Source organism: Miniopterus schreibersii (genome assembly GCF_964146895.1).
Source record: "Miniopterus schreibersii genome assembly, chromosome: 1".
Lineage (NCBI taxonomy): Eukaryota > Metazoa > Chordata > Mammalia > Chiroptera > Miniopteridae > Miniopterus > Miniopterus schreibersii.
Window position 1 is genome coordinate 106,341,922 of NC_138101.1, and position 27,214 is coordinate 106,369,135.

The 27,214-nt window shown below is 40.2% G+C and overlaps 1 protein-coding gene across 4 annotated transcripts in view; it reads right to left on the reverse strand.

The window, feature by feature from the left end:
* Positions 1 to 1,089: 1,089 nt before the first annotated feature.
* The window catches only part of SIN3A (SIN3 transcription regulator family member A), a 68,887-nt gene continuing 42,762 nt past the window's right edge, over positions 1,090 to 27,214 (reverse strand). For 3 of the 4 annotated variants that reach the window (XM_081157213.1, XM_081157212.1, XM_081157211.1), the window contains 10 exons: positions 26,823 to 26,939; positions 23,968 to 24,206; positions 21,899 to 22,082; positions 20,375 to 20,945; positions 18,790 to 18,959; positions 14,875 to 15,048; positions 9,893 to 9,985; positions 8,382 to 8,476; positions 4,574 to 4,781; positions 1,090 to 2,418 (listed from right to left, as the gene is read on the reverse strand). In XM_081157213.1, the coding sequence (XP_081013339.1) occupies positions 2,188 to 2,418; positions 4,574 to 4,781; positions 8,382 to 8,476; positions 9,893 to 9,985; positions 14,875 to 15,048; positions 18,790 to 18,959; positions 20,375 to 20,945; positions 21,899 to 22,082; positions 23,968 to 24,206; positions 26,823 to 26,939 (2,082 nt within the window). In that variant the 3' untranslated portion in view covers positions 1,090 to 2,187. Of the gene's footprint in view, positions 2,419 to 4,573; positions 4,782 to 6,405; positions 6,465 to 8,381; positions 8,477 to 9,892; positions 9,986 to 14,874; positions 15,049 to 18,789; positions 18,960 to 20,374; positions 20,946 to 21,898; positions 22,083 to 23,967; positions 24,207 to 26,822; positions 26,940 to 27,214 lie in introns of those variants that run through there. The other variant, XR_014000214.1, reaches the window with a different exon arrangement.

A 27,214-nucleotide genomic window follows, 5' to 3' on the forward strand; every position in this document is an offset into this window, starting at 1 on the left:
TATAATACAGGCTCAGTTTAGAGCTTGTAGCTCAGATGTCAGAAGACAGGAGGGATAAAAATGCTGCTTGTGAAAACCCTGCCTACAGGTGAAGCTCCCCCTTCTTTTCGGTTGCACTGGTGGGTTGAAGGTTTTCTCCTGAGCTGGCCCTAAAACCCTATTCCTGACCTGCTGAAGCAGGTGCTCTGGATATAACCCTGTGGAAGGAGAGCAACAGCTGGGGCCCCACCTATTTCAATACCCCGTAATTCCAAGTCAATATGATCTTTCTTGAGTGAGTGGAGGGGAATAGGTACGAGTTACTGCTGGGAAAACATAAAGATCTCCCATCTCCAAGTCTGACACTGCCCCAGCTTCACCTTAGAATCTCCTCCCACAAGGCTCTTTTGCCACCCTATATTTCTGGGTTCAGTCACTTGTGTCCTCTCCCCCCTCACTCCCACACATACAAACAAAAAAGTCAGAGACTACCATGTATTTGAAAGTTCAGAAGCCAAAAATCTGTGGGGTTTGTGTGTGTGTGTGGGGGGGGGGAATTTTTAAATAAAAAAACAAAACCACACAAAATATTGTTGGTTACTTTGCAAAACTACGACTAGAGTAAATGGTTGCTGGAGGAAAATCCACCAGAAGTCTAGACTGACCACATATAAAAATCCTAATCACTCAGGTTTAAATGTCTGCCAGTTTAAATTTATGTAATTTAAAAATATATATATTCTATTTATAGTAATGAAATGTACCAAATCTCCCTCCCTACGCCTTATACCACACTTCTTTCAAATACTGATTTGGTATTTATAAGTTGTTCACCCCCATTTTCAATACGGTAAGAAACAATATAGAGAATTACAAATTATATAGCTAGACAAATTACCCAAATATCACATATTTCCAAACAGTTGAAATAAGGGAGGCAAAAACATGTGTTGAAAGAATAAAGTATTCTGCTTCAAAAACTTTGAATATTTTGAATTGAGATAAGTGAAATTGTCTACTAACTAAAGCAAAAGCCTGTTGGTATCATGGATAAGGAACTGAGCCTAAGTCCCTGCTTTATAATAGTTCTCTGGTGATGACAAGGGACTTGAGTTGCAAATTTATTCCTTAAGAACCAAGCTTTATTTATTTACCCAGAGGAAGAAAAAGAAAAAAAAAAGGGTTGGGGCAAGGGGAAGACAAGTTTTACACAAAAGTACTACTACTCCCTTTGGTAAAAAGTGTAATAAATGTCTTGCACACCTGTTCATAGGTACTAAATCTGAAGCCACATAGAACTATGATACACAAGAAGCTAGAGCAGTTATGCTAGCACATCAAAGCATATTTCTTTTAATAAAAAATTGACAGTATGTACATTATTTACAAAAAAAAAAAAAAAAACCACACAAAACCACCAGAAAACCCACGTTAAAATTGTGTTTGTTTGAGAGAAAGAGTAAAGCTGGTGGGTGGCACTAGGGCAGACTTGTAAAGAAGCAGGTACAAAATAGTTCCACGGGAGCTAAAAAGAACTGATTTGAATTTGTTGAGGTTGATATCCAGAGGCGAGAGTAAAAGGGAGGCAGCAAGGGATTCGTCAGGAATCAAATCCACAAGATGATCAATCCCAAAGCCAAACTGCAGGTCCCAGATAAAATCTAATGGATGCTCTAAATGTGCTTCAGTGACCTGGGTGGGGTGGGGTGGGGGGGTGTCAAATCCAGTTTTGTTCCCCTTTTGGGGGTAGAGAAGAGGAGCAGTGACCATCAGAGTTACAGCCCATCTGAGCGTTGCGTTGAGTCTTTCCCCAGTCTGTTTGTTAATGTACACCCATCCAGCCAAGGTTTGAACAGCACCTGGTTCCCTCATCGAAGGTCAGGCCCCAGGAGACTCCAGTCTTAGCTCTGCTGGTGTGTGCAAGCAAGCTGCTGTATATGCTTGCATGGACTTCCTTCCCCTCCAGGGCAGGATAATACCCAAACCCCTTGGGGAAAGTTCCAGCTCCAGCTTTGTAAGGTACCCATGTTTATTACATGTAGCCCACTTGGTGCCAGGCTGCACAGACAGATCAGGTGGCCATGTCCCAGAGAGGCCCAGTGAGGCTTGAAAGGCATCTTCCTTGTTTCTTCAGTGTGTGTGAGGATATGTGAAGCCCACTCCCACCCTCCACACACCTCCCTTAAGTTATTTGCTCTGGCTTGGCAGTTATGGGGTTTTGAACACTGTGCCGTATTTGACACGGTACTTGTTAATGCTCACAAAGTGCAGGGTCTCTGTGTCACAGGTGGTGGTACAGGGCACCAGGCCCTCCAGCCCCTCACCCATGAGCCACTTGCTGGTCTCCGCTGCCATTTCACGGGGCACATGCTCCTTGGTCCATTTATCTACCCAGGCCTGGAACCTCTGATGTAGCCTTTTGCTTACACGCTCATGGGACTGCAAAACAGAACAAGCAAAACAAAACAAAAAAACACCCATGAACTAGGACCAAAAAAACTCCATTCAAATACAAAGCTCAATTTTCTCCTAAAGTAGCAAAGGAAAGATGTGGCCTCAAATCTCTGATACTACTGGTTAGTGCAGGGGGGAAGGAATAGGAATCTATGTTTAAAGAAGAGAATCACAAGAGGTTAAGAACATAGAGCATGTAAGGAGTTGGAACCCATTGAGCCACCAAAGAAATGCCAACACAGGGTCTGGGCAGAACAAGTTCAGGGCTCCTCAATTTTAGCATTCATTAGTATCACCTGGAACTACAATCTACATTATAAAATCAGCAATTTAGCTGCTTCTAATACAGCCCCAAATGACACATGAGTTGCGGCTGTTGGTCATTTCTATCAGCAGCATGGCAATCCACTTCTAAATAACATGACGCAAATTAAAGGGCTTAAAACCCACTCTCCCTCACAGTATTACCTCTACCCTGCCCAGCAGAGTGCCAGGCACAGCAGATCTCCAGTGGAGGTTCATATTCCTACCTATGTATCCTATAAATATTTGCTGATGCCCATGTGCAAGGCAGAATAGGAGAAAAAGGTAAATTAGGGGGTGCCTCGCTCCCCAAATAATCTGAATCAGAGACACAGATATATAACACACAGTACCATGAGAGAAGTACATTAAACTGCCCACCCAGCATATCCCACTTGAATGTTTTGTCCTATCAAACTTAACCAGTTCAAAACAAAGTACTTGATCTGCCCCTCAAGTATGGTAACTTCTTCCTAATAACAGATGTATCCCTAAATTTCCCACTTACTGAAGCAAAACAAACAAAATAACAGAAACCACCAGGCATCATCCTTTGATGTTCTCCTTTCTCTGACCTCAAACAGGAATCTGATCATTACCATCTGGCAACTGTATCTCCAAACTGTATCTACTGTCTATCTAATCCTTATAATTCCATTGCCACCTTTTTACCAGCCCAGATCACCATCACATCTCACGTGAACAAGAGCAGTCTTTTTGAATGGTCTCGGCCCTTCCAACTTTGTGCCTACGCTGTTCCCATTCTCATCGTAACAGTCCAAGCCATCTTTGTCAACAACGTCCCAATGGACCTCAAACAAAATCCAAACCATGGCCTATAAGACTAAGCAATGTGGCCTCTACCTACCCTTCCAACTTCAGACATCCCACTTTCCTTATGGCTCAATATACACTGATGGTTTTAGTTTCTCCCACATTCCTCCCTCCCAGTCTTATACTTGTTTCCTTTGCCTAGAAAGTATCAACCCCCAACTCTTCACCAGGCTGGATCCTTGTCACTGTTCAGGCCTTAAGCTTCACCTCCTCAGAGAGATCTCCCCCAAAAAAGCTGGGCCTGCCCATCAGTTACCCTTGGTCACTTCACCTAGTTTTTTTCCTTGATAGTGTGTATCACACTGCCTTATATGCTCTACTTCATGGCTGTAATCCCAGGGCCTGGCTCAATACCTGGTACATAAGTGCACCAGGAAGCTTTCAGGATTGAGGCAGTTCATGAAAATGAGTAGGCTTCACACAAGCAATACCACTTGAAAGTAAATGCTGGGTGTAGCTTCAATGGAGAGTGCCACCAGCTGTTAAAGACTGATTTGTGCTCCACCTCCAAATTCATATGTTCAAGTCTTAACCCTCAGTACCTCAGAATGTGACCTAATTTGGAAATAAGGTTGTTGCAGATATAATTAGTTAAGATGAGGTCGTACTATTAGTAGGGGGAATGGAGGAAAATGTGGACACAGACACGCACACAGGGAGAGTGCCATGTGAAGATGAAGGCAGAAATCTGCAAGCCAAGGAATACCAAAGGGTGTCAGCTAACTACCAGAGCCCAGAAGAGGCAAGCAAAACATTCTCCCTCAAAAGGTTCAAACCCATTCTGCTCAACAATTTGAACTTGGACTTCTAGCTTTCAGCTCTGAGATAATAAATTTCTGTTGTTTAAGTCACACAGTTTGTGTGGTACTTTGCTACAGCATCCACAACCACCTAATACACTGGCTTACTCAACAATTCTCAAATCCAAGTGGAGGTTTTCATAAAGAGAAAAAACCAGAAGCCTCTGGGGTAGGCTGGTCCTGCTGGGGAGAGAGGTTCTCACCTGATGAGCCCGGAGCAAGGCAGTCCTCCGATACATGTAGTCCTCGGACTTGATTACATACACCATCTTGTAAGAGTTCAGCTTGAACCTACACTCCAGCTTATCCAGGCTATCCACATTCTCCATGCTCTTCTTGCTGTTTCCTTCCTTCCCTTCCTTTTCCTGCTGTTCTCGACCACGCTGACACTTCCGGATCCGCCGTAGGTTCCTACAAAGCAGAAAGCTCTGAAAGATGAGAGCTGGTCCAGACAGGTTCCCATGACTCCCAAGAGTTTTCCTTATTATATGCCTTCACAGCACTCATCACAATTTTAGTTACATACATATAAAAAATGTCCAATGGTTTCATTGTAAAAGAAAATTTTAGCTGCAGGGATAAACAGAATAAAAAGCAGAAATCTTCAACCACCTCCTACCCCTAATTCTTAAAAACTCCCACTTGCCTTGGCAGAGGTAACCTCTGTCAGCAGTTTTGATTTGAAACCTTCTAGGTCCCCCTGAAATAACACACGTAATCACTCGCTATGGTTCTTCTTTTGAAATTTGTTCAAAACAAAATCAGATTATAGTATAAATATTATTCTATTATTTTCAACTTTTCACTGACTCTCATGAAGAATTTTTTATTTCACTACACAGTCTAGTCTCATTCTCTTTAATGGCTGCAGAGGAAATGTGCCTCAATTTAACCATTCCTTAACAGAAATCAATCAGGGGTTCCTCATCAGAAACACAGGGCACAGAAAATTATTTAAATGCCTATTTTTTTCAATTCTTCCAAAGGTGGTACATAACTAATACTATCCTACATACATAGGAAAGAAGATAAACATCAATGGATGTCTTGGTAGGTGTTTAGAGCTTAATTCTCTCCAATAATAAGCAGAAAAAAGGTTGTTAACTAGGCAATTATATTATTTCCAATACTAAGTTAATAAAAGCACTGTTTCAGTGAGTATCTCTGTATACATGTTTTTCTGTAGGACAGCAAGTCCTTTGGTCCAAGGACCCTTGGTGGTCCCAAAACCCTTTTCAGGAGGTCTGTAAGGTCAAAGCTATTTTCATCATAACACTAAAACATTATCCCCCCCCCCCCCTTTTACTGCATTATTTGGCCCTGCAGTGCAAAAATAATGGTGAATAAAAATGCTTGTGGTGGCCCCAAGAAATCTTAGAAATCTTTGTATTCTCTGGCCACGCACTGGCAATTAAAAAGATGGCTTCACTTAAGAATGTCCTTGATGAAGAAGTAGCATTTTAAAATTAAATCTCAGACCCTCAATTCACATTGTTTTAATATGCTGTGGGAAAAATGGGAACTACACATAAAGCACCTTCGTGTGCTAGAGTACAATGGAATCCTTGAAGAAAAGCACTTGAGCTCTGCTTATGTTGCAATTTTACCGGAAAGAACAACTGACTAGTCAGCCTAGGACATTTGGTACATATTTTCTCAAAATGAACAGGGAAGCCTGGCACTTCAAGGAAAACAACTGCATATATTTGTTGCCAATAAGATTTAAGCTTGCAAGTAAAACTGAATTTTGGTAAACTGGTGCTTGCCACCATGAGCTGACAGCTTCCCATTACTTAAAGATGTGTTTAATGAGGTCAATGGCAATATTAACAAATGTGGGTTTTTTAATATTATAAAATAGAAATGTGTAAACTTCTGGTAGGTCTACACAACTTAGTGAATTATTATTTTCCAAATAACCAACTGCACGAAGTTATAAAATCATGCATGAAGAAGATTCAAATTACAAAATAAGCTAATGGTTTGACATAACTATGAAAAGATCATTGGTACTTTCATTGATACTGTAACTAACCTTTAAGAAACTACCACTTGAAGAGTTTTGTTGTCATGTCAAAGAATATCCACAATTATCTGAAAGGATATGAAAATAATTTTTTCTAACTGCATATTTGAGTAAGGCCAGGTTTTCTTCACATATTTCAACCAAACAATATAGTACAACAGACTGAATACAGAAGCAGATCTAAGAATCCAGCTGTTCTATTAAGCCAGGCATGAAACAACTTTGTAAAAATGTAATGCAATGTCACTCTTTTCACTATTTTTTTTTTTGTTAATCCTCACCCGAGAATATTTTTTCCCGTTGATTTTTAGAAAGAGTGGAAGGGATGGATGGAGGAAAGGAAGGAGGGAGAGAGGGAGAGAGAGGGAGAGAGAAACATTGACTGGTTGCCTCCCCAACGTGCCCTGACTGGGGCTAGAGGTGAACCTGCAACCCAGGTACATAACCCTAACTGGGAATCAAACCTGTGACCCTTCAGTGCACAGGCCGATGCTCTAACCACTGAACCACACCAGCCAGGGCACTAATTTTTGTTTGGAACAGCTTTTCATTATAAAATTATTTATGATAACATATAATGGGTTTAACATATGATGGTGTTTTAAAAATGAATTCATAAACATTTTAAACATTTCTCAGTTTTAATTTCTAATGTGGTAAATGTTACTGGATATAATGCATATAAACAAAAGCTTTTGGAGGTACTCAATCTCTAAGAGTGAAGGGGTCTCAAGGCCAAAAAGACTGAAACCTTATCTATATGGCAAATTATTAGAAACCAAAGTCTAGGGTAAAGGTCCTATAAATGGCTCTGACCCCAGAATGACTGTATCAACTTACATCTTTCCCAATGGAATATGAAAGTGCCTCCCTTCCCTGCACCATCTACAACATGTATTACAAAATCTTGCAAAACTTTGCCAACCTGGTGGGAAACACACGGTATGTTTATTGTCCTGTCATAAGCATGGAGACTAAGTCTGTTTTGTTGAGAGAGGGGCCAGGCACAGAGTAACTGCTTGAGGTCTGCTCAATGAATCAATGAGAAGAACCTGGCAGAGCCCTTCTGTTCACACCCCCATCCATGTTCTGTTTAGGACTAAGCCTATAATACTGGGATAATACCCTTCTGGAAATGTAAAGCACGAAATTTCAATTCTAAACTTTTGGGAAGGAAGAAAGTCACTCTACTACAGCAAAACCTATTTTCTACTTTTGAAACTCTTCTCCAACCTCAGATAGAGGACCAGCATTACAATCTGCCCACATATGGTGGTGAGGGTGAATTAAAAAGATTCTGTGAAGAGAGTTAACAGCAGGCATAAGACTGCTATCCTTTGAGAGGCCTGCTTATAAGGTTGTACCTTGAGATCTTGAATTTTGGGCAAGTTACCACTATTCCCAAAATGATAAGAGTGGCTCCCTGTATGTAAGCTGTTTGCACAAAATATATGGTTTATGCTGAAAATGTGCTTTCCTTCTGGAAATCTGGAATTTTGGTATATCCTAGGCAGAGGGCACCTATACGACTAGAACCCAATAAAAAACTGTGGCACTCAGAGAACCTAATGAGCTTCCTTGGTAGACAGCATTTCAAATAAATTGTCACAATTCATTGCTGGAGGAATCCAGACCGTCCTGTATCACTCCAATGGAAGATGATTCTGGGAAGCTTTTGCCTGGCTTCCTGCCTTTCTCACAGGTGACTTTCCCTTTGCTAATTTAGCTTTGTGTCCTTTTATATATATGACATAATACGGGAAGTAAATTGTTGCTGATTCTCTAAAACTCTCACTTCCTTGATGCTTTGGCCAGAGCTCCAGCTAAGCTTCTGGTTTAATAGTGACACAAACCTTGATTAGTGCCCTCAGCAGGAAGAACAATAAATAGAGTAAGTGAAAAACAAGAATCTGAAAGTCATTTAACTTTCTGTTGCTCAACTATGCACAAGCGTATTCTGCTGATAAATGACTTAGTTCACTCACCTTGGGAGAAATACTGGTTTCCGTGCCAGATGCTCACGAAGCTCAGGAGAGGTAGTATCAGAATTCATGTACCGCTCCACATAGTCTGACCAGCGCTAGGATTATAAACACAAAATAGGGGTGGAGAGAGAGCACAAAACCTGAGCTCTACCCTCCCTCATCAGCAAATTCTATGACTAAAATGTCTGAAGTCCCTATAATTTCAAGATAAAAAACTCTCTTCCCATAATCACACGCTTGTTTCTTGGTATTGAAACAGCTTAAAAAGTCTGTTAGATCAACTATTTTCAACATTTTCCATTCATGGAACACATAAACTAATTAATTACTAAAATTCTGCAGCACATGCCCTGGCAGGGTGGCTCAGTTGGAGCATCGTATTGTACATCAAAAGTTTGCGGGTTTGATCCCTGATCAGGTGCATATGGGAGGCAACTGATCAATGTTTCTCTCTCAGATCAATGTTTCTCTCTATCTCTCCCCCCACATTCCTCTCTCTTTCTAAAAAATATATATATGTATTTTTTTCAATAAAAAAACCTATCTTTGAGTGAGGATTAAATAAAAATAAATAACTATTACAATTCTGTGGTTCACCAATGTATTTTTTGCTGATATTGACAAAAAAATTAGGTAAAATTTTGATTCACTCCTACCAGCTGACTATTAATGTGTTGGCTGTTGTCATTTTTTTATTTGACAATCTATAGGAAAAGAGGTCACTGTCTCTAATTAAGTATTGCATGTTTTAGAAATTCTTGCAGCAGTTGAAAAAAGCTGTGTTAGATAGCAAAACTCAGTTTCTATGAGATATTTGAAAGTTACCAGAAGTCATAAATGTGTAGACAATGGCTTACTCCCAAGTTTTATTTTTTCATAAAGCATTTTTGTTAAAGAATAAAATATCAGCGGCAAATGTGTGAAAATCAGTATCTTTCACATTAAAATCTGGATTTCTGGCATCTCTTTAAGAAAGTTTAATGATTTGGAAACCATGAGCCAATATTCCCACAAAACAACAGTCTCCCTTCCATATTCCCCCACCATCACACATGTGGCTTGCATCTCTCGTTAACATTACCAGTTAGACCCATCTATTATAACCAACTCACTCTGTCTACTCTGTGGGGTTGAGAACTCCTGACTTCATCTAATCCAATAAAAATAAACATAGCACACAAAAATCAAGAAGAAACCGGGCATATGGCACTTCATTTGTTGTTTCTTACACTTCAGGAGAAAAAAAAAAGAAGGTGCCAAGTATGAGTTTTCCTTAGAGGAGATGGTTTTACCGAGAGCTAGCTGAGACTGCCATCAATCCCAATTAGCTACTACCAGATAGCTCTTCTCTTTAGCTGAAGACATGGCTGGAATGATCTGCACTTTAAGCATCATGTTCTGACCCTTAAGCAGGCCTACTGATGTCTTGGCCTTCTAGGAGACAATCAATGGGCAGTCCCTCAGGACATGGCAGCTCCCTTAGCACAGTTTCTGCAATATACTTGTCATACCTCTGCTTCCACAGGGTCATCTGAGTTCTCTTCTTCTGTGTCCAAAAGCTCAATGGTCAGCTGAACCTGGCCTTGGCTCTGAATGAACATAAGCTGCAAATAAGAAACCTGAGTGTGAACAAAAGACCGTCTCTGAAGCTATAACCTAGCTTCTCAAGGGTTGGGAGGTGAGGAGGCTTGCATCTCTCATTAACATTACCAGTTAGACCCACCTATTATAACCAACTCACTCACAACTCTGCTCTAACAGAAGAGACGAGGAAGATAAAAGCTTAGGAGGCAGGTGATTAAAAAGGCAAAAGTTTAATCTTGCTATCAGCAAAATGAAATGTTAGTGCAAAAAGCACCATTTTATATTTCATACTTCTTCAATTAGCTGGAATAATCAATGTCAATAAGAGTGCTTTAAAGCCAGAACTATAAAATATTAAAGCCATTTCACTTGATAATCCCATTTCTAGGACTTAATACAAAGGCATAAACAAGTCTACAGCATTTTAAAAAGAAGAAGAAAAGGAACCATCTCATACTAAACTGAAAATGAAAACATGAACACAACCGAGAGCAGCAACCGCATTTCCACAGCAATAAAGATTACCTGAGGCGTCATACAAGTCATGGGGTAAGGACAAAATATTAACATATTAAGAAGTGATCTGCTGTAATGGTATCAGATATACTGGAAATTTTTCAAACTCAGTTGTGCTAATATTATTTGTGCAATTTTAAAATAAAAATTCTATTTAAGTCCTGGCCAATGTGGCTCGGTTGAGCATTGTCTCGTGCACCAAAAGACTGCTGGTTCAATTCCCCGCCAGGTCTCAGGGTCGATCCCCAGTAGGGGGTGTGTGCAGGAGGCAGCTTATTGATGTTTCTCTCTCATCCATGTTTCTCTCCCTCGCCTTTCCTCTCTCTCAAAAAACTGATTAAAAAAATATATTTTTAAAAATTCATATTTAAAAGCAATACACCGATAAGAGGCAAAAGCATCATGTTTTGCACAGAAGAACTATCAAATGAAGATAACACATAGATCTCCCCTTTCAGAACCCTAGGATTATCACCACTCTTATCCTAAAGGCTTGCTGCAGACACGGTCATGATCCAAATCACATGGAAGATGATCAGCGCTTAGAAGGAAGCTTGAGAATCATTCAACCTCCTTGGTTTACACAGGAAAAAAACCTAAAATTCAGAGAGTTCTGATCTCTCAAGTATACACAGTCAGTAAGTAAACAGGACCACAAGCCAGTTATAGTTCCTGGTGTTGTTCTGGAGAAGCTTAAAAAATTCCTATGTATTAGTAAAATTTAAAACATGACAAGAACATAATATACACACAAATACAAACATAGGTACTTTCAAAACAGATGTGAAACGAACTGCCCCTAGTGAAACAAACTGCCCCTAGAAATATTCTAAACCCTAGGATCACCTAGAATGTCTAGATTAGTCCTATTGCTCTAAGGAAATTACCCTTCAAAGTGATATTGAGTAGACAGTCTACTCTCTACATGCTTAAAAATGAACCCAATTTCACCCCCAACAGGATCCTCCACCTGTATCCTCTGCTAGGCCCTTCACCGTGTTTACCCAGATCTCTCACCTCTGTAACCACTCTCCAAGTCTTAACTTGCTTCATTATTAGAATGCACACATCCATCACCCAAATTTGGTAAGTGCCTCCACTAGTAAACACACCTCCAATTCCTCCGCTCTTCCTTACTCAGTGTTACCAAACTGATCTTCCTGAAAACTCAAATCCAGTGTGATATTTAGTCCTTAACAATGCTTCACTGCTCAACAAATACAAGAAAATCCGAACTATTTACTTAGTATGGCTCTAAAGATCCTTTACCACTTGGACTCCCATGTCTACATGCCTCCTCCACCGATATCCTCCTTTATCTTCATTTACTCAACACAGAGTCACAGAATGTGTACTATTTAGCAGACAGACTATATGGTAAATGGGAACATGGGCCCCTTCCAATGCTCCAACTCCCTCCACCACCCTGTGGGAAATATAGTGAAGTACATTTGTAAGCAGGCTGTGAGAGCTTTGGGAACCTGGCCAGCAACTCAGTCTAAGAAAGGTCAAGGAGAAACTGCTTCTAGATGTGAGCCTGGATTGTAAACAGCTAGTTTACACAAAGCTTTGATCTCACAAATCTTGCCCATGTGCTCCTCCCCCTGCATGCCCTGTTTCTCTGTTTTCTGTACTCTATCAGCCACCACCAGCGCACACTTAAGTCCTAATAAACCCATGTCTTTCACAGCTAGTCATTTCTTTGGAATCCACAAACAATGCCTGAGGTTTTCTGGGACCTCAGCACTTTGCATAACACTGGGGCAAGTTTGGAGAAGATCCATTTAGTAAAGTAAATAGGAATATAAACAGCTATGTTTACATTACAACTAAGTAACCACAAAGGTACTATTTTAGAAACATGAGCAATATGCTGTGAGAATAAACATTTCCTCCTCAGTGAGCTGAGAAAGATTTCACTTCACTGAAGTGATCTTCAGCTGGGCACTGAAGGATACAGAAGATCAATCAATTTCGGAGAAATTATGAGAGAGACAACAGTATTTTAGTAAGTACATAAAAAGAACTAACCCCCCCCCAAAAAAGGCGAAAGATATGAATAAGCAATACACGGAAGAGGAGAAAAGGGCAACAGTAGGAAACAGGGATAAATTTAAATAATGTAATTTACTAACCATCTAACTGGCAAAAATAAAGAAATCTGATAAAACCAAGTGACCAAGGAAATCAATGCTCTTTTGTAAGTGTACACTGGTACAGCCTAACATTCTGGAGAGTGAAATGGCAATATCCATTAAAATTTAAAACAAGTACACCCCTGGACCAAGTAATTTCACTTGTTTGTCTCTACCCTAGACAAATACTAACACAGGCACACAAGGACACAAGTACAAGAAAATGCTGTTCAATGTAGCACTATTTGAAGATAGAAAGAAAAGAAAAAAAGGAAAGTTTAAATGTTCACCCATAAGAAAATGGATTTATTTTTAAATATGGTACATTCATACTATTAAGTATGACACAACAGCTGAAAATACTGAGCTGGATCTATATAAACCAAAATAGAGCAATTCTAAGACATACTAAACGAAAAAAACAGGATGTAGAATATGCACAGCCCGGCATTTATTTCTACATATGCATACACATGTCTATAAATGCATAGAAAAGGGTCTGAATGGACAGAGAGCTGAAAATGCCTGAGTTTAAAAAAAAAAATCAGTGTAGAGCCCTCGTCAGTTTGGCTCAGTGGTTAGAGCATCGGCCCATTGACTGAAGGGTCCTGGGTTTGATTCTGGCCAAGGGCACATACCTTGGCTGCAGGCTCGATCCCGGCCCGGATAGGGGCCGCATGCGGGAGGCAACCAATTGATGTGTCTCTCTCACATCACTGTTTCTCTGTCTCTCCCTTCCACTCTCTGAAAAGCAATGGAGAAAATATCCTCAGGTGAGGATTTAAAAAAAAAAAAATCAGTGTAGAATGTACATAGGAAAAATAAAGGAAGAAGAGGCTGAAGGTGAGGGAGAAAGGTGGATTTGAAGGGCTGCTTAGTGCTAACATATTAAATTGTATTCTCTATGTATGCATTTTAAAGAGGAGGATTACTGTGGTGACACAATTTTCTGGTTACAAAGCCTTTTTTCCTGCTATTCCCTCTGATAATTATTCTTATCTGTAAGGTGAATCTATCCATTCCTTCATAGTCCCTGGCCACAATTTAATACTCTGTTAACTCATGATGGGTGGGGAGACTAATTCTGTTTCACAATAGAAACTAACACACAATAAGCTCATAACAAACATTTATAGATTTAAAACCCTGAAAAGCTTAGAGAATCTCTTCTGTAGTGGGAAAGTCCTCAGGTATTAGAACATCAGATCTAAGGAATGAACTAAAAAACTTGTTTCCAGTTCTCTGATTCTAAATTAAGCAAACATGAATTAGAAATGAAAACGGCTGAAAGTAGAAGCAGAAAACAATGTGAAAAATTTGGGGTCGGATCATTTAAGTATATGGAATATACCCAACTAGGTCAAACTGTTACTTAGCTTTGCTCTCTGCTCAGCCAACCACAAACCTTATTCTGGACTACCTGACCCTGCTCCCCTTGTGTAAATACATACAGACTTTGCTCAACTATACACATTTATTACATAGTTGCAGTCATAGTACACAAACTTTTGCATCCTTTTGCTTCAATATTTTTACAATTTATAATTTACTTTTAAGGGCTGCAAAATATGCCATCCAGTATTCACACAATAGGTTACCATTAACCACTTCGATAGTGGGTTGGACCTTTAGACTGTTTCCAGCTATATGCTTTTCAAATTAGCTATTACAATGGTGAAAAACCAGAAACAACTCAGGTGTCAAACAAGACAGGCATGAAATATCAAATAGTCACCAAAAGATGCTGAAGACTCAGAGGTGTTGCTAATTGAACAAAATAACTTACAAAGAACACTTTGCCCAATATAATCTCTTTCAAAACATATATAAGTATAGAAAAGTCTAGAAATGTCATCAATGATTATTTTTGGGAAGAAATGTAGGCAATTTCCCTTTTCTCTGCATTTCTTATCTTTTCTACAATGATCAAGGATTACACTTTTAAAACAATATACTTACAAAGCACTATCATATGAAAAAAACAGAAGGCAGAATACAAACCTGTAAAAATAATTTAATATATTACAAACAAGTAATATATTTTTTAAGGCAAGAAAGTAAGGAACTGTCCTTAGGAGACTTTACTTCTGTTTCTCTATGTTTTTGTATATTCTCCAGCAAGCTCACAAGAACTCTAAGGAGGTCCCAGGAGTAGAATCACTGGGTCAAAGCACCCTGGTTTTTGACTTCTGGCAGAGAAGGTCCCAACAACTTCCACTGTTACCAGCACCTTTATTGACTACATGAGTAATTCTCACCTTAAAGCAATTCTCCTCTGACATGAGCTGCTCGGCCTTCCGCTGATATGCGGACTCCAAGAGACTCCTCGAAGTCTGCGTGTTCAGGTGGCCTCCAGTTGCCCCATTGTTGTTTTCTGCCAGGTAAAGGTCAGTCACCTGTACACAGATCTCATCACTCACGATGTGCTGCAGCTGGAATCAAGCAAAGGCACATCGACCATGAACCAAGAAAACACTTTTCCCTGCCATATACTCAACCTTCCTTTGATAGTTCCAGTCACTCAGCTCAAAAAGAGGCTTTTGGGGATTGGTAATTTTAAAAAAATTAGTCACACAAAACCACTATTTTTTTTCTTGGAGAATAACTAACCAAAATCTTCAACCATATCACTGGTCCTTGAGTAAAACTTTCATATCTATTTAAAAGCAAAACTATAGACAACGGTTATTAATTATGCTATTTTTTTAAAGTTCCAAAGATCTTAACATTTTTTACATGAAAAAACATTCCCATGGCTTCCTATTTTTATGGCACTTCTTCACCACTTACAATTTGCTTTCATACATATATATTCTCACTTGATCCACACAACTACCCTGGGAAGAGGCTGGAGAGGGGTGTTCTGTTATATGAGATAAATTTACATGTTAGATAAGGAAACTCACTGTGTCCCAAAGTGAGGAGAGGGGCCTTAGAGAACCATGAAAGCAAGATCCAAGTCTATATTCGCAGTCCTAGTACAAAGTCTGAAGCTCATTAGGTATTTAAGAAAACTGCTGCTGAATTAACTACCAGGGGCACTCAGCTGAAGGAGTGGAGTTAGGATTAATAGTCAAGCTTCCTGACCCTAGTGCCAATATTCTTTCTAACACACTACCTATTTTTCTATATCTGATAGAAAGTATAGTACTTAAATGGTATATAATGTTAATTAACTCATCTTCAACACAGGTCAATCACGATTGACAATTGGCAACTTTTATGACTATTTTATTAAATTGTCTGATGACTAGAAAGTTGAATTTTTCAGTTTCCATTTCCATGAATCATGAGAATACTTCTACTGTGAAGTAAAAATTCCCTCAAATAAAACTACCCATTAAAATGCCAGAGAATGTAAAAACAAAACCAAACAAAAAAACTCCCAGATACAAGTAGAAAGCAAAAAGTTAACTGCAATATCAATTTGTCTATTTTATTTTAAAATTCTCATAACCACTAAGCCATTCTATTTTTAAGGAAGATACATTCTTTTTGAAGTGCTAGTAACTATAACAACTACTTATTTTTGATATTTAAAAAAGTCATAAATGACAAATATGTCTATTTGTAGATAAATGGACACAGTGCAAGGTCAGAGGGTGAGTGATTTGATAGTGGTAAAAAAATCAACTGGAGATGATTAAATAAATCACAATTAGTCCAGACAATGGATTCTAATGGACCATTAAAATAATACTCATGACAACTTGATAACAGAAAAAAAGCTCAAGATAGTGTTTCAGAGAGAAAAAAAGCAGTGTAAAGAAAGTATATCCAAAGCATGGCCTCTACCATGTAAATACTTGTGCTTTGTATCTTCTTGTTAAAGTAAACCAAATCACTAACTCCCCCACACAAACTCTTCTTGGATATCTGGCCCCTTCTAGAGAGTCTTTGGAAAGGGCAGCACTATAATCCAGGGACAACTAGATAACTCCACACCCAAGCTAGTCTGGTCAGATTCTCATAACTGCTAATCTGAAATGACACAATGAGTGTGCCTGGTAGAGAGAGGAGCATCTGGATGGAAATACCAGGCAATGCTTGGGTCAGGGGCACTACCATGGGAAGTCAAAGCCTGGGGTAAAGGTAGGTGGGGGTGGGGTTGTCCAACGTTCATTTGCAGAGAGAAGTATAAGAATGAAACAGATGTCCAGAAAGAAGGCATGCAGGCTGTCCCAGTCCAATACCTATGTGGTCTGGACACATGCTGAGTTCTGCACTAGCTGCCTATTGTATTCTTAAAACAAATCCCTCAACTAGCCTAGAAATGGTAAGAAAAAAGTACGGATTGACCTTGAAATATGAGTTCTACCTCCAGTCAGCAATGAACTCTGGGAGAATACAAAGTGAGATGTGACTAAGAGAAGATATGCCTCCAATTGGGGGTTAGGATGAGGACCATGAACTTAGATTTAAAAATACTGATTTTGGGTTTCTGTATGAAACTTGTTCCCATAAAAAAGGACTAAACATTATGCATTACTGACTCAAAATCATAACCAGGTGCTTCTAGTAAGTGGATTAATTATATCTATTGTTTCAAAAAACCAACCTGGGCTTATAAAAAGTTCGTGTTATTGAACTTATAAAGTTGCTGTGCTGGCAGTATGAAAGACATTACTCCTAGCTGTAGCAGCAGTAAACTTGTAAGCAGGAAAATAAGCCCATGGCAACTTTCAGGGGATGTTAACAGGGATTAGTCTCAAAAATTATGACCATAGTGCCCTATCTGGTTTTGCTCAGACTGAAGGGTCCCGGGTTTGATTCCCACCAAGGGCACATATCTCGTTCACAAGCTAGATCCCCAGCCCTCATTTGGGTAAGCGCAGGAGGCAACCAATTGTCAATGTGTCTCTCACATTGAGGTCGGTCTGTCTGTCTGTGTCTCTGTCTCTCATTCTCTCCCTTCTACTCTTTCTAAAAAGCAATGGAAAAAGTATCCTCCAGTGAGGATTTAAAAAAAAAAAAAAATTTATGACCACAGCTAATTGTATCCATACAATGATTTCTGCCAGTCACCATGCAGACACCTTAAGGAAAGGCCTAATAACTTCTTCAACTTGCAGGGAAAAAACTGTATGCTTGACAACTTTGGTGAAAATGCCAAAATTCAGAAGCTTCTTCCCTGACTCTGAGAAGCTATGAGAGGGATGCAGAGCTGCGCATCCTTTCAAATTCAAGGCAAAAGCACGGGCACTCTACAAAGGATTCCACACTTTACCTCAAGAAAACACTTGAGCAACAAACTTTTCTTTCCATAGTGGCAGTATAGACTCTAGAATTAGAATCTTTTTACAAGTTTTCACTTTAAAGAAAGTAGTGCACCGCTCTGGCCAGTGTTGCTAAGTGGTTAGAGCGTCGGTCTGCACACCAAAAGGTCACAGGATCGATTCCTGGTCAACGGCATGTCTCTCTCACATCAATGTTTCCTTCTCTCTCTCTCTTCCCACCTTCCCTCCCTCCCCACTCTCTCTGAAAAAGCAATGGAAAAAATGTCCTCATGTGAGGATTAACAAACAAAAAAAGAAAGTAGTGCACCAACTACACACTCCCTTCAGGAGTTCAAAACTCAAGGCATACTGCATGCTATTTGCTATGAAATTATCATTGCAATAGAGAACATCAAACATATTTACAAACTCCCAGGGTGCCAAAGGAACAAACCAGAAAACCAACTACAAACCTAACCCAGAGAGAGCCTCAGATAGTGACGGTACTATATTATAAAAGATGATATATGAAACCTTTCCTGTAAAAAGAATTTCAAGTATTAAATGAGGAAAGTATGTAGACAGAATTACCAAAACCTACAGAAGAGAAAAGGCTACCAGCTGAGAGCTCACCCCTGGTAGACGAGAACAGAGCTGGGCCAGTAGGGCAGAGAGCAGGGTCAGGACCAATGCTGACTCAACAGGCAGCCAGCAAGAAAGGAGCCAAACATCAGGTGTGAGGCAGGCTCATCCGACTGTGAGGGCACACTGAGCAAAGCAGAGGAGTCAATTACGTGGCTGAAGTGCTGCCACTTTGTTAACAAGAGACATCCCACAGCACATTCACTCCCCCCCCCCCCATAGAAGCATTCATACATAAATACCATTATAAATCCTTTCTATGTGCCTGGCCCATCTTTAGGTAAGGATATCTTTCCTCACCACCCTCACCCTCACCTGTCTGACGATGCTCTGGATGAGCTTGTCCATGGTGAAGGCAATGTAGGCATGAATGGTGAACATCTCTCGCAGCGAATCTTCATACTGTGATGAGTCAATGTTGCCATCCAGCAGGCTCCGCACCATATCCAGGAAAGCTGGGTAATAATCTTCTACATCAACATCCACTGTGGGAGAGATGGGACAGATAAGGCTTTACCCTGTTAGGAAAAGATCAGGAGAGCAGGCAGGGCAGGTCCCACAGCTGGCCTAAGGAGCACTGAAAGAGAAAATCCTAGGTACTCAAAACATGCCTCCTCAATCTGCAGAGACACAATCCAACAGGAAGCTACAATCAGCAGCTGTATCAGAAGACAGTACCACTCTGACCATGCCAGAAAGACACTTAGTGACAGTTAGGATGGCCTCTGCATGATAAGAAAGCAAAATATCCCAGGGAAGAAGTTTCTTCAAAAAGTTGTTGGCTCCCCTGCCTGCAAAGAGCATTCCTCACATGAGTCGCTTGCTCACAGAGCTATTTCCATGAAGCATAGAGGGGCGTTATCATTCAAGATCAAACTATGTAAACCTCAAACTAAGGTGTAAGTCAGTGGTCAAGGCAGGATTAGGCCATTTTCTCTTGTTTCTACCCAAGCAGGTGGAATCACCACACTGAGGTCCAAAGGTTGTCTCTGTCAAGCTAGGATTAATCCAGATAAAGGTTTTTAGAATTAATTCCCAGGGTCATTAGCTCTTCAACAGATTGAAGGCTAGGGCCACACATGGGCTTCTTAACAACAGTTAAAAAAAAAAAAGATAATTTGCTCTACAGATTGGCTATTTCCTCAAGAGCACAGAAGAAAGACTTCATGGATAAGTTTTTGGCTCACACCTCAAGTACTTAAATTATGAACTAAGCAGTTAATCTAGAAGTAGGTGGCACAGAATTACTTAAAGCATATGATTGCTTCCTTAACCCTTATTCATTTTCCTTTTCGTGAGTTTTCTATCTTCATTTCTGTTCTGCCTATTCTGCTGTCTCACACCATCTCTCTTGAGTTCCAATCTCTTTTCCATAACCCCTATTTATTAGGAATGAGCTATGAACCCCTCTGGTTAAAGAGTCCTGACCAAACACATTAGAAAATTTGCATCTGTCTTAGGCATGAACAACTAGGAATTTATGTTCTGTCATGGAATGGCATCAACTGTGCTGTTTTCGTCCCTCTCTGCCGTTTGAAACACTTTGCAATAACCCAGAGGTCTGCCACTTGGGAAACTGATAGCAACTGACACCCCTTTCCCTGGTGTCCACAGTACTAGCCACCAAGTGTCCACGATCCAAGCACTGTACAGGGAGGTTTGCATATTTTCTCCAATTCTCCCAACAACCCTACAAAGAAACAAATAGCACCTCCATTTTTCAGGTAAACAGGTTCAGAGAGTTTAAGGTCACACAACCAATAAGTTGCAGAACTAGGATGTAAACCCCTCTGAGGCCTGCCTGTGTCCCATGTATAAAAGAAAACAGTCCTGAGTCTAACTAGACCCTGAGGTCACCAACCCTTCTTATCTTCTGTAAACCAGCAGTCTAGGTACTCACTAGGTTCTTTGAGACGAAGCTGGATGGCAGGGCTGTCACTCTTGTCTCGCTTTAGGCCCAACACTTCTCGCTCCCACTCCCTCTCTCTGTTTTCTTCTTCGATCTGCCGTTCTGCTTGGGAGCAAATCCGAAGAAGCCTCAAGCAAAGAATCTGGTGCAGTCGCATAAAGATGTACCAGTTGTTATTAACATAGAAGAGGTTGTACACTTCATCCATCCCTCTTAGCTTCTGCGCTGTCGTGTTACTAAACAGTAGCTTGGACTTAGGGGGGCTGCCCCCAACACCATTGTGCTTCTTAGCCACCCCTGTGGCCTCATCTACATCCATCTCTTCTTCTTCCTCTTCCTCTACATCAGAGAGATCACCCCTCTGAGCAAAGAGCAGATCTGGAATGAAGTGATGCATGATCTGCTTGATTTTGTACTTGTCCTCCTTCTGAATGCCTGCCTGTCTCTTCACGTGGTGGATAATCAAGGCAGCGGCGTCCTCCAGGATTTGCTTGTCTTCATAGGCCAGAGAGAGGTGTGGGCCAGCAGGTACGCCAGCATTTTCTTCAGTAGCCTCTTGCCTCTACCAGGAGAGAGACACAAAGTAGTAAGTGCCATATCCACAGCAACAACAAACAGGCCTATGAGATAACACCATCAATACATTTAATTATTAACCACAGTGGCTATTATTTTCCAATTGAAAACTTCCAGAAACAATAAGGTAATGCTGAAGATGTGGTTTGAGAACAAAAAGCGGTACCTTCTTGACTTTGAAAACTGATAGGGGACAATGGGACAGAATTGGGACCATCTTCTAAAATTCTGAATTAGTATCTATGGAGTATAGACAGTATGAGGTCTAGGATTCACTTTAAGGTTCTTCTGGGGTGGGAAGGCAGAAAATGTTAGATGTAACAACATTGGCAAAATAAAAACGATTATTTAAGTTTATGTAAGAGCTCACTTTATTATTCTCTCCCCCTTCATGTATATTTGAGTTTCACAATAAAAAGTTTTTTAAAATTCAAGATCACACCACTTTCAGGAATTCTCAACCACACTACATTTATGTTTCTATCCATCCCCTAAGACTGTGAGCTCAAAGAAAGCAGGATAGTTTCTTACTCATCTCTGTAGCTTAGCTCCTGTACTACATATAATCCTTATAAGTATGCTGAATAAACAAGGATTAGAAAGAGTTTGGGGATCAGTGAGAAGAGTTTAAGTGGTGGGAAGCTGAGACTGGCTAATCGAATACAAGGTACTGCCTGAGGGAAGTGAATGGGGAGAGAGATGGGGTTGTCAAGTGAAATCAGGAGGGTAAACTAGGAAACCAGTAAGACAGCTTAGGTAGAAAGGTGAGGTTTAGTGTTAAAATGGTAGAATCAGAAATAGTCTATGACAGTTACAAAGCAAGAATCAACAAGTCTTAGATGGTCTCGCTTTCATGTAACAATGGTAACTTCCAGAAATCAAAAACATGTGTAATACAAAGATTGGAGCCCTCTCACAGGCGTGAGAACTCCAGCTCACCTCATCATAGATACTCTCAATCTCGTTGAGTAAGCTCTTAGATCTCAGGACCTTGGTGTCATTCTGTTTAAAGTTGATACCCTGGTGGTCCAGGGACTTCAAGTAGTATTTCTCATTTTGCTCTCTCCACACCTTGTTAAAGCCCCTCTGAGCTTCTCGCCATTCTTCCTCTTTCATCTTCAACCTAGCAGGGCATGGAGGTGGGGTGGAAACAACAAGGTGGGGAGTCAAACTCCCTGGATTGGAATTCTTGCTTTGTTATACCAGTGAAATAGGGATAACACCACCAATTCTCATAAGAGTTTAGAACTGAGAAATGTGTCACATTTACTTTATTTCAAAAGTCAAAAGATATGATAGGCCTGTCAAAATTATTGGCAACTTGGGATAAATGTTATTCAAACCAAGCTTTTAACTCTGTTACATGAGGAAACTACTCATTCGGGTTTTTGGGGAAGTTATTTGTCCCAAAGTCAGAAATCCTACCCAGAATAGTTATTTATCAAACAGCATTTCATGGAATACCCTTAAAAAGGGGATTCTGATCCTTGGCCAGCTAAAACAAAGTTAAACAAGTTTCTTTGCTATGCAACCTCTAAGAGTGTTTACTATGCAAACGTAAATGCAAAAATCCAAGAGCAGAGAGCCTGCACTGTAATGTTCCTTTGGATATAGTCTGGGAAATTCTGATGAGAACAACTGATCCTAACCCTCCAGAAAAGGAGAGATTAAAATAAAAAACAACATGGGAACTGAAGAATATTCTACATCTCCAAGACAAAAGTTAAATATTACTGGGAAAAAGAGAAATAACCTGTGGCAGCATCTGAGGGGAAGACTAGGGAGGAATACTAAAACTGGGGCATCTGTGCAGCAGACAAGAATTCCTTTCACCAGGTGATAGACACTGAGTGAGGAGGACCCAGCTCTTAGCTGGGATTCATAGTGTGGTCCAGAGTGCCATGAACTTGGAGGAACCTGGACTCAGCCCTGGCTCTGGCCCCATCTTGATGCCTGACCTTAGATGGACACAACGGCCCCTCTACACCTCAGGATGAAGGCTTATTAGGAGAAAGAATAGTACATTCTTGGTAGAAATGGCAATCTAAGTCTTTTTAAATGATACATATCAATTTTACAAAGACAATGGGTGACTCTCCTTAAAAACCAAAGATGTTACAACGGTTAGTACTAAATGGAAGGAACATGGGTGGTGGTTTTCTTCTTTGTTCTTTTCTATACTTTAAAGTACGGCCTCAAACACAGAGCACTCCACTATGGACTTTCAAGGTTTGTCCTCTACTCTTGGCTACACAAAGCCTCATCAAGAAGCTCTACCAAGTCCGGCTGGTGTGGCTTAGTGGTTGAGTGTCAACCTATGAACCAGGAGGTCACGGTTCGATTCCCAGTCAGGACTCATGCCCAGGTTTCAGGCTCGATCCCCAGTAGGAGACATGCAGGAGGCAGCCGATCAATGACTCATCACTGATGTTTCCATCTTTCTCTCCCTCTCCCTTCCTTGCTCTGAAATCAATAAGAATATTTAAAAAAAAAACTCCACCAGCATGCTCACTTCAGCAGGACATAAAATTGGAACAATACAGAGATTAGCAGGGGCCCTGAGCAAGGATGACACGCAAATTCATGAAGCATTCCATATATCTATATGTATGTGTGTGTTTAAAAATATGTCTTTATTGATTTCAGAGAGGAAAGGGGAGGGGGAGAGAGAAACATCAATGATGAGAGAGTCATTGATCGGTTGTATCCTGCATGCCCCCACTGGAGATCGAGCCCACAACCCAGGCATGCATCCTGACTGGGAATCAAACCATGATCGCCTGGATCATAGGTCAATCAATGTTCAACTGCTGAGCCACACCAGCTGGGCTATATGTATTTTTTTACGAAACTCCACTACCCGCACTGTACCTGATTTCCAACAACCAGGATGGGGAGAAATGGAGGTCTCATGGGATAACAAGGCAAAAAATGAGCTTTACTTAATGGGAAACCAACTCTGTCCTGAAGCACAGGAGAGCACACAAAGGGCACATTCACTCAGATACCTTTTAAGTACAATGGGGACAGCAATGGAGGGGTTCTTCCTCAGACCATCAATGATGTCAGCCGCTTTGTCAGCATATATCCTCTGGAGTGCTTTTCGATGGATAACTTCTGACGTGCCCCCAAGGGTGTTGTCCAAGCGAAATTTGGCTTGTTCCTCAGCAGACAAGCGGGAAAGCTTCTTCTGTATTGCTTCCAGAACCCGGATTGTTGCCAGGTTGGTCTCTAAAACTACATCAAGCTAAAGAAAAAGACAAAGTGTGCTCAGGACCCAAATCAGAATAGAATAGTAGTTAGGTGTATAAGGAGAGGAGTCAAACTCCCTGGACTGGAATCCTGGCTCTGCTGTAAAAGGCAAACACTCTGTTTTCTTACCAGTAAAGTACGGATAACAGCACCTACTTTCATAAGGTTGTTCTCTGGATCAAACAATACAATCCACATAAAGGGTTTGTGCAATGCCTGACACATAACAAACAACAATAAATGATGAATAAGTGGTAGTTATTACTTCTACCACCACCAGTGATCTTGGCTTAGGACTACTAATCCTAGAGTAGAGGGACCTAATAGGAAGCAAACTTACAAACACTTTCCCCTGAACTTTCATGAATTGCTAAGACCTGTTACAAACAATAATCATAAGAAAATAAAACAAAAAACAATTCCAGAAGACCATTCAAGATGATAACTCTCAGTCTCATGAGAAAGGTTTTTCAGGGTAATTTGAAATATTTAAATATTTAACAGCCTTGTTCACGTCCAGTAGTAATAACAGCAGAGACCATCATTCCTTAAGGATTTCAATGTTGTATGTGTGGGGACACATTTAAATTCTTACTGAACTTCTGCAACTTATTTTCTGGCAAAGGCTTAATTAGTCTGACCTGGTTAAGGATATGACTGGCAGCCTTTGAGTTAACTTTTTCCCTGAGTCTTAACACAAGATTCTTTAAATGAGAAACAGAAAATCAAGTATATGAGCAGTCTCAAGGGCCTATGACCAAATATCTATAGAAGTTTCCCTAAGTTTTCTAGTTTGGAAAATGTGGTAGTCATTTTGTCAAATATTTCTGGTCCCCAATTTTGGACAAAAGATGGACTGAACTTTCTGGCTCCCTTGTGATTAGATAGGGCCATTGTAACTTGTTTATTACTTCCAGGCAAGAACATTTAAAGGTACAAGACCCTTCTGAGCAATCTTTTACCCTCCAGTAACTGGCAATGTTCAAGATGGTGGCATTCTGTCAGCCTGGGTCCTTGAGTAATTCTGATGAACAGAAGCCCCTGCTAAACATCAATGTACATGTAGCAATATCAAGGAATAAATCTGTTTCTTCAAGCCACCAAGATTTGGAGGGTTGTCTGTACTGCAGGATCACTCACCCATCCTGATGTATAAAGGAACATTCCTTGGAAACCACGGTATTGATAAGAGATTTTCAGAATGGAACACTCCTTCAAACTAGCCCATCCCACCCAAGCCTAAACACATACACACACATCACACTTCTGTGACCTTCACTCCTATAATCACAAATGGGAAATGAGAATGCTGCGTCTCATTTGCATGCATACCCATTGAGAACAGGAACATTCTATCAAAAAAAGAAGCCAATCTCTGCTAATTCATCTAACCTTACTGAACATAGGTAACAAAGAAATGCTTTCTTTAGCCTGATAAAACTTTCCATGGAAGTTAACATCTATCATGATTAAGTTGTCTGCAAATGGTTGAAGCTCTTCATAAACCCTGGGGCAGGGATGGCCAATCACCTGCCAGTGGCCAAGCAACACATGGCTCTTCATTCAAAACATGCCAGAGAGAGCTGGAGTGAGTGTGGGGGGGGTAACTGGCAGAGGGATAAACCAGGATGGGTCAACAAAGAGCAAGGTATCACCCAGCGTTTGTGTTCAAGTAACCCTTATTTTACCATCTACAGGGATGAGCAGGGCCAGTCAGTTTTATATAATAAATATATTAAATAGGATACATGTAATGTTTACCTCTTTAGACACATTTAACATGCCCCTTTCTTTCCTTTTTTTATTGATTTTAAAGAGAGGAGGGGGGGTAAGAGAGACAGCCAAACATCAATTAGTTGCCTATGGCACGTGCCCCTGCAACCAGAGGACCAAACCTGCAACCAGGGCATCTGCTCTGACAGGGAATCCAACCTGCCGCCTTCTGGTGTACGGGACAATAACCTACCCAATGAACCACTGGCCAGGGCATAATACACCCTTTTCTTGTTGATAATATCAGTGAACACTGGGAATTCAGAACCTATTTTCAGTACTCCCACTTTGGGCATAGGGGCTCTACATGCTCATTTATTCACTTGAGCCCTTCCATTCCCAACTACTTTTAAAATAAAGTTCCCAATTTAACTTTCTTTCAAGGGAGCCACATCAACATGAGAAATATGAAAGAAGAATTCTAGTTCCCACAGGAGAGCTGGTTTGCTAACCACCTGCGAAGAATAACAATACACTTTAAAATAAATAATTTCAAGCAGCTTCAAGAAGGCCCAGCAGGCCTTACTAAGTTTATGTACCATTGTAAAAGATAATAACCTTTAAAATGACATTAAAAATTCAAATTATTAATCAGCTATCAATGGATAATTTCACTTAAAAAGGTTAAAGGGGCCTAGATAAGTCACAATTGCCATAAAAATATTACTAACATATTTGACAAACTCTTCAAGTATGATAAGTACAACAAGGATTTACCACAAAAGAACATGAACCTCTGGTTCTTCAGTCTTAAAAGCCAACCCTCACAGATAAGTATTTAAGATATCATTTAGCATCTCTCATTTTCCCAAACTTCAAATGATAAAGAAGCTTATACCTCAAAGCGTTCATCTTCACAACGATAGATATGTTCTTCATATTGAGTTTTCTTGGAACTAACAAAGGTGGAGTCCTCAGACCAGGAAGGAAAGGAAACCCAGGTATCATTTAAAACCTTTGGGTAAAAGAAGAGGAATTTATTTAAAACCTTTGAGTAAAAGAAGGGGAATTGAAACAAAAGTATAACAAAGCTTCCTGGTGATTAAGCATTCTCAATAAAAAGACAAAACTCTAGGAGAAGGAAGAATCATTTAACATTACAAGCTTCATCTTTAGCAAGTTTACGAAAAATTACAGTAAGAAAAAGGTTCTGAATATAAGTGTAAAACATTTTCTTTTGAAAAAAGAAAAGGGTCTTGATTTCCTCACTTATATAAATTCTTGATCCCT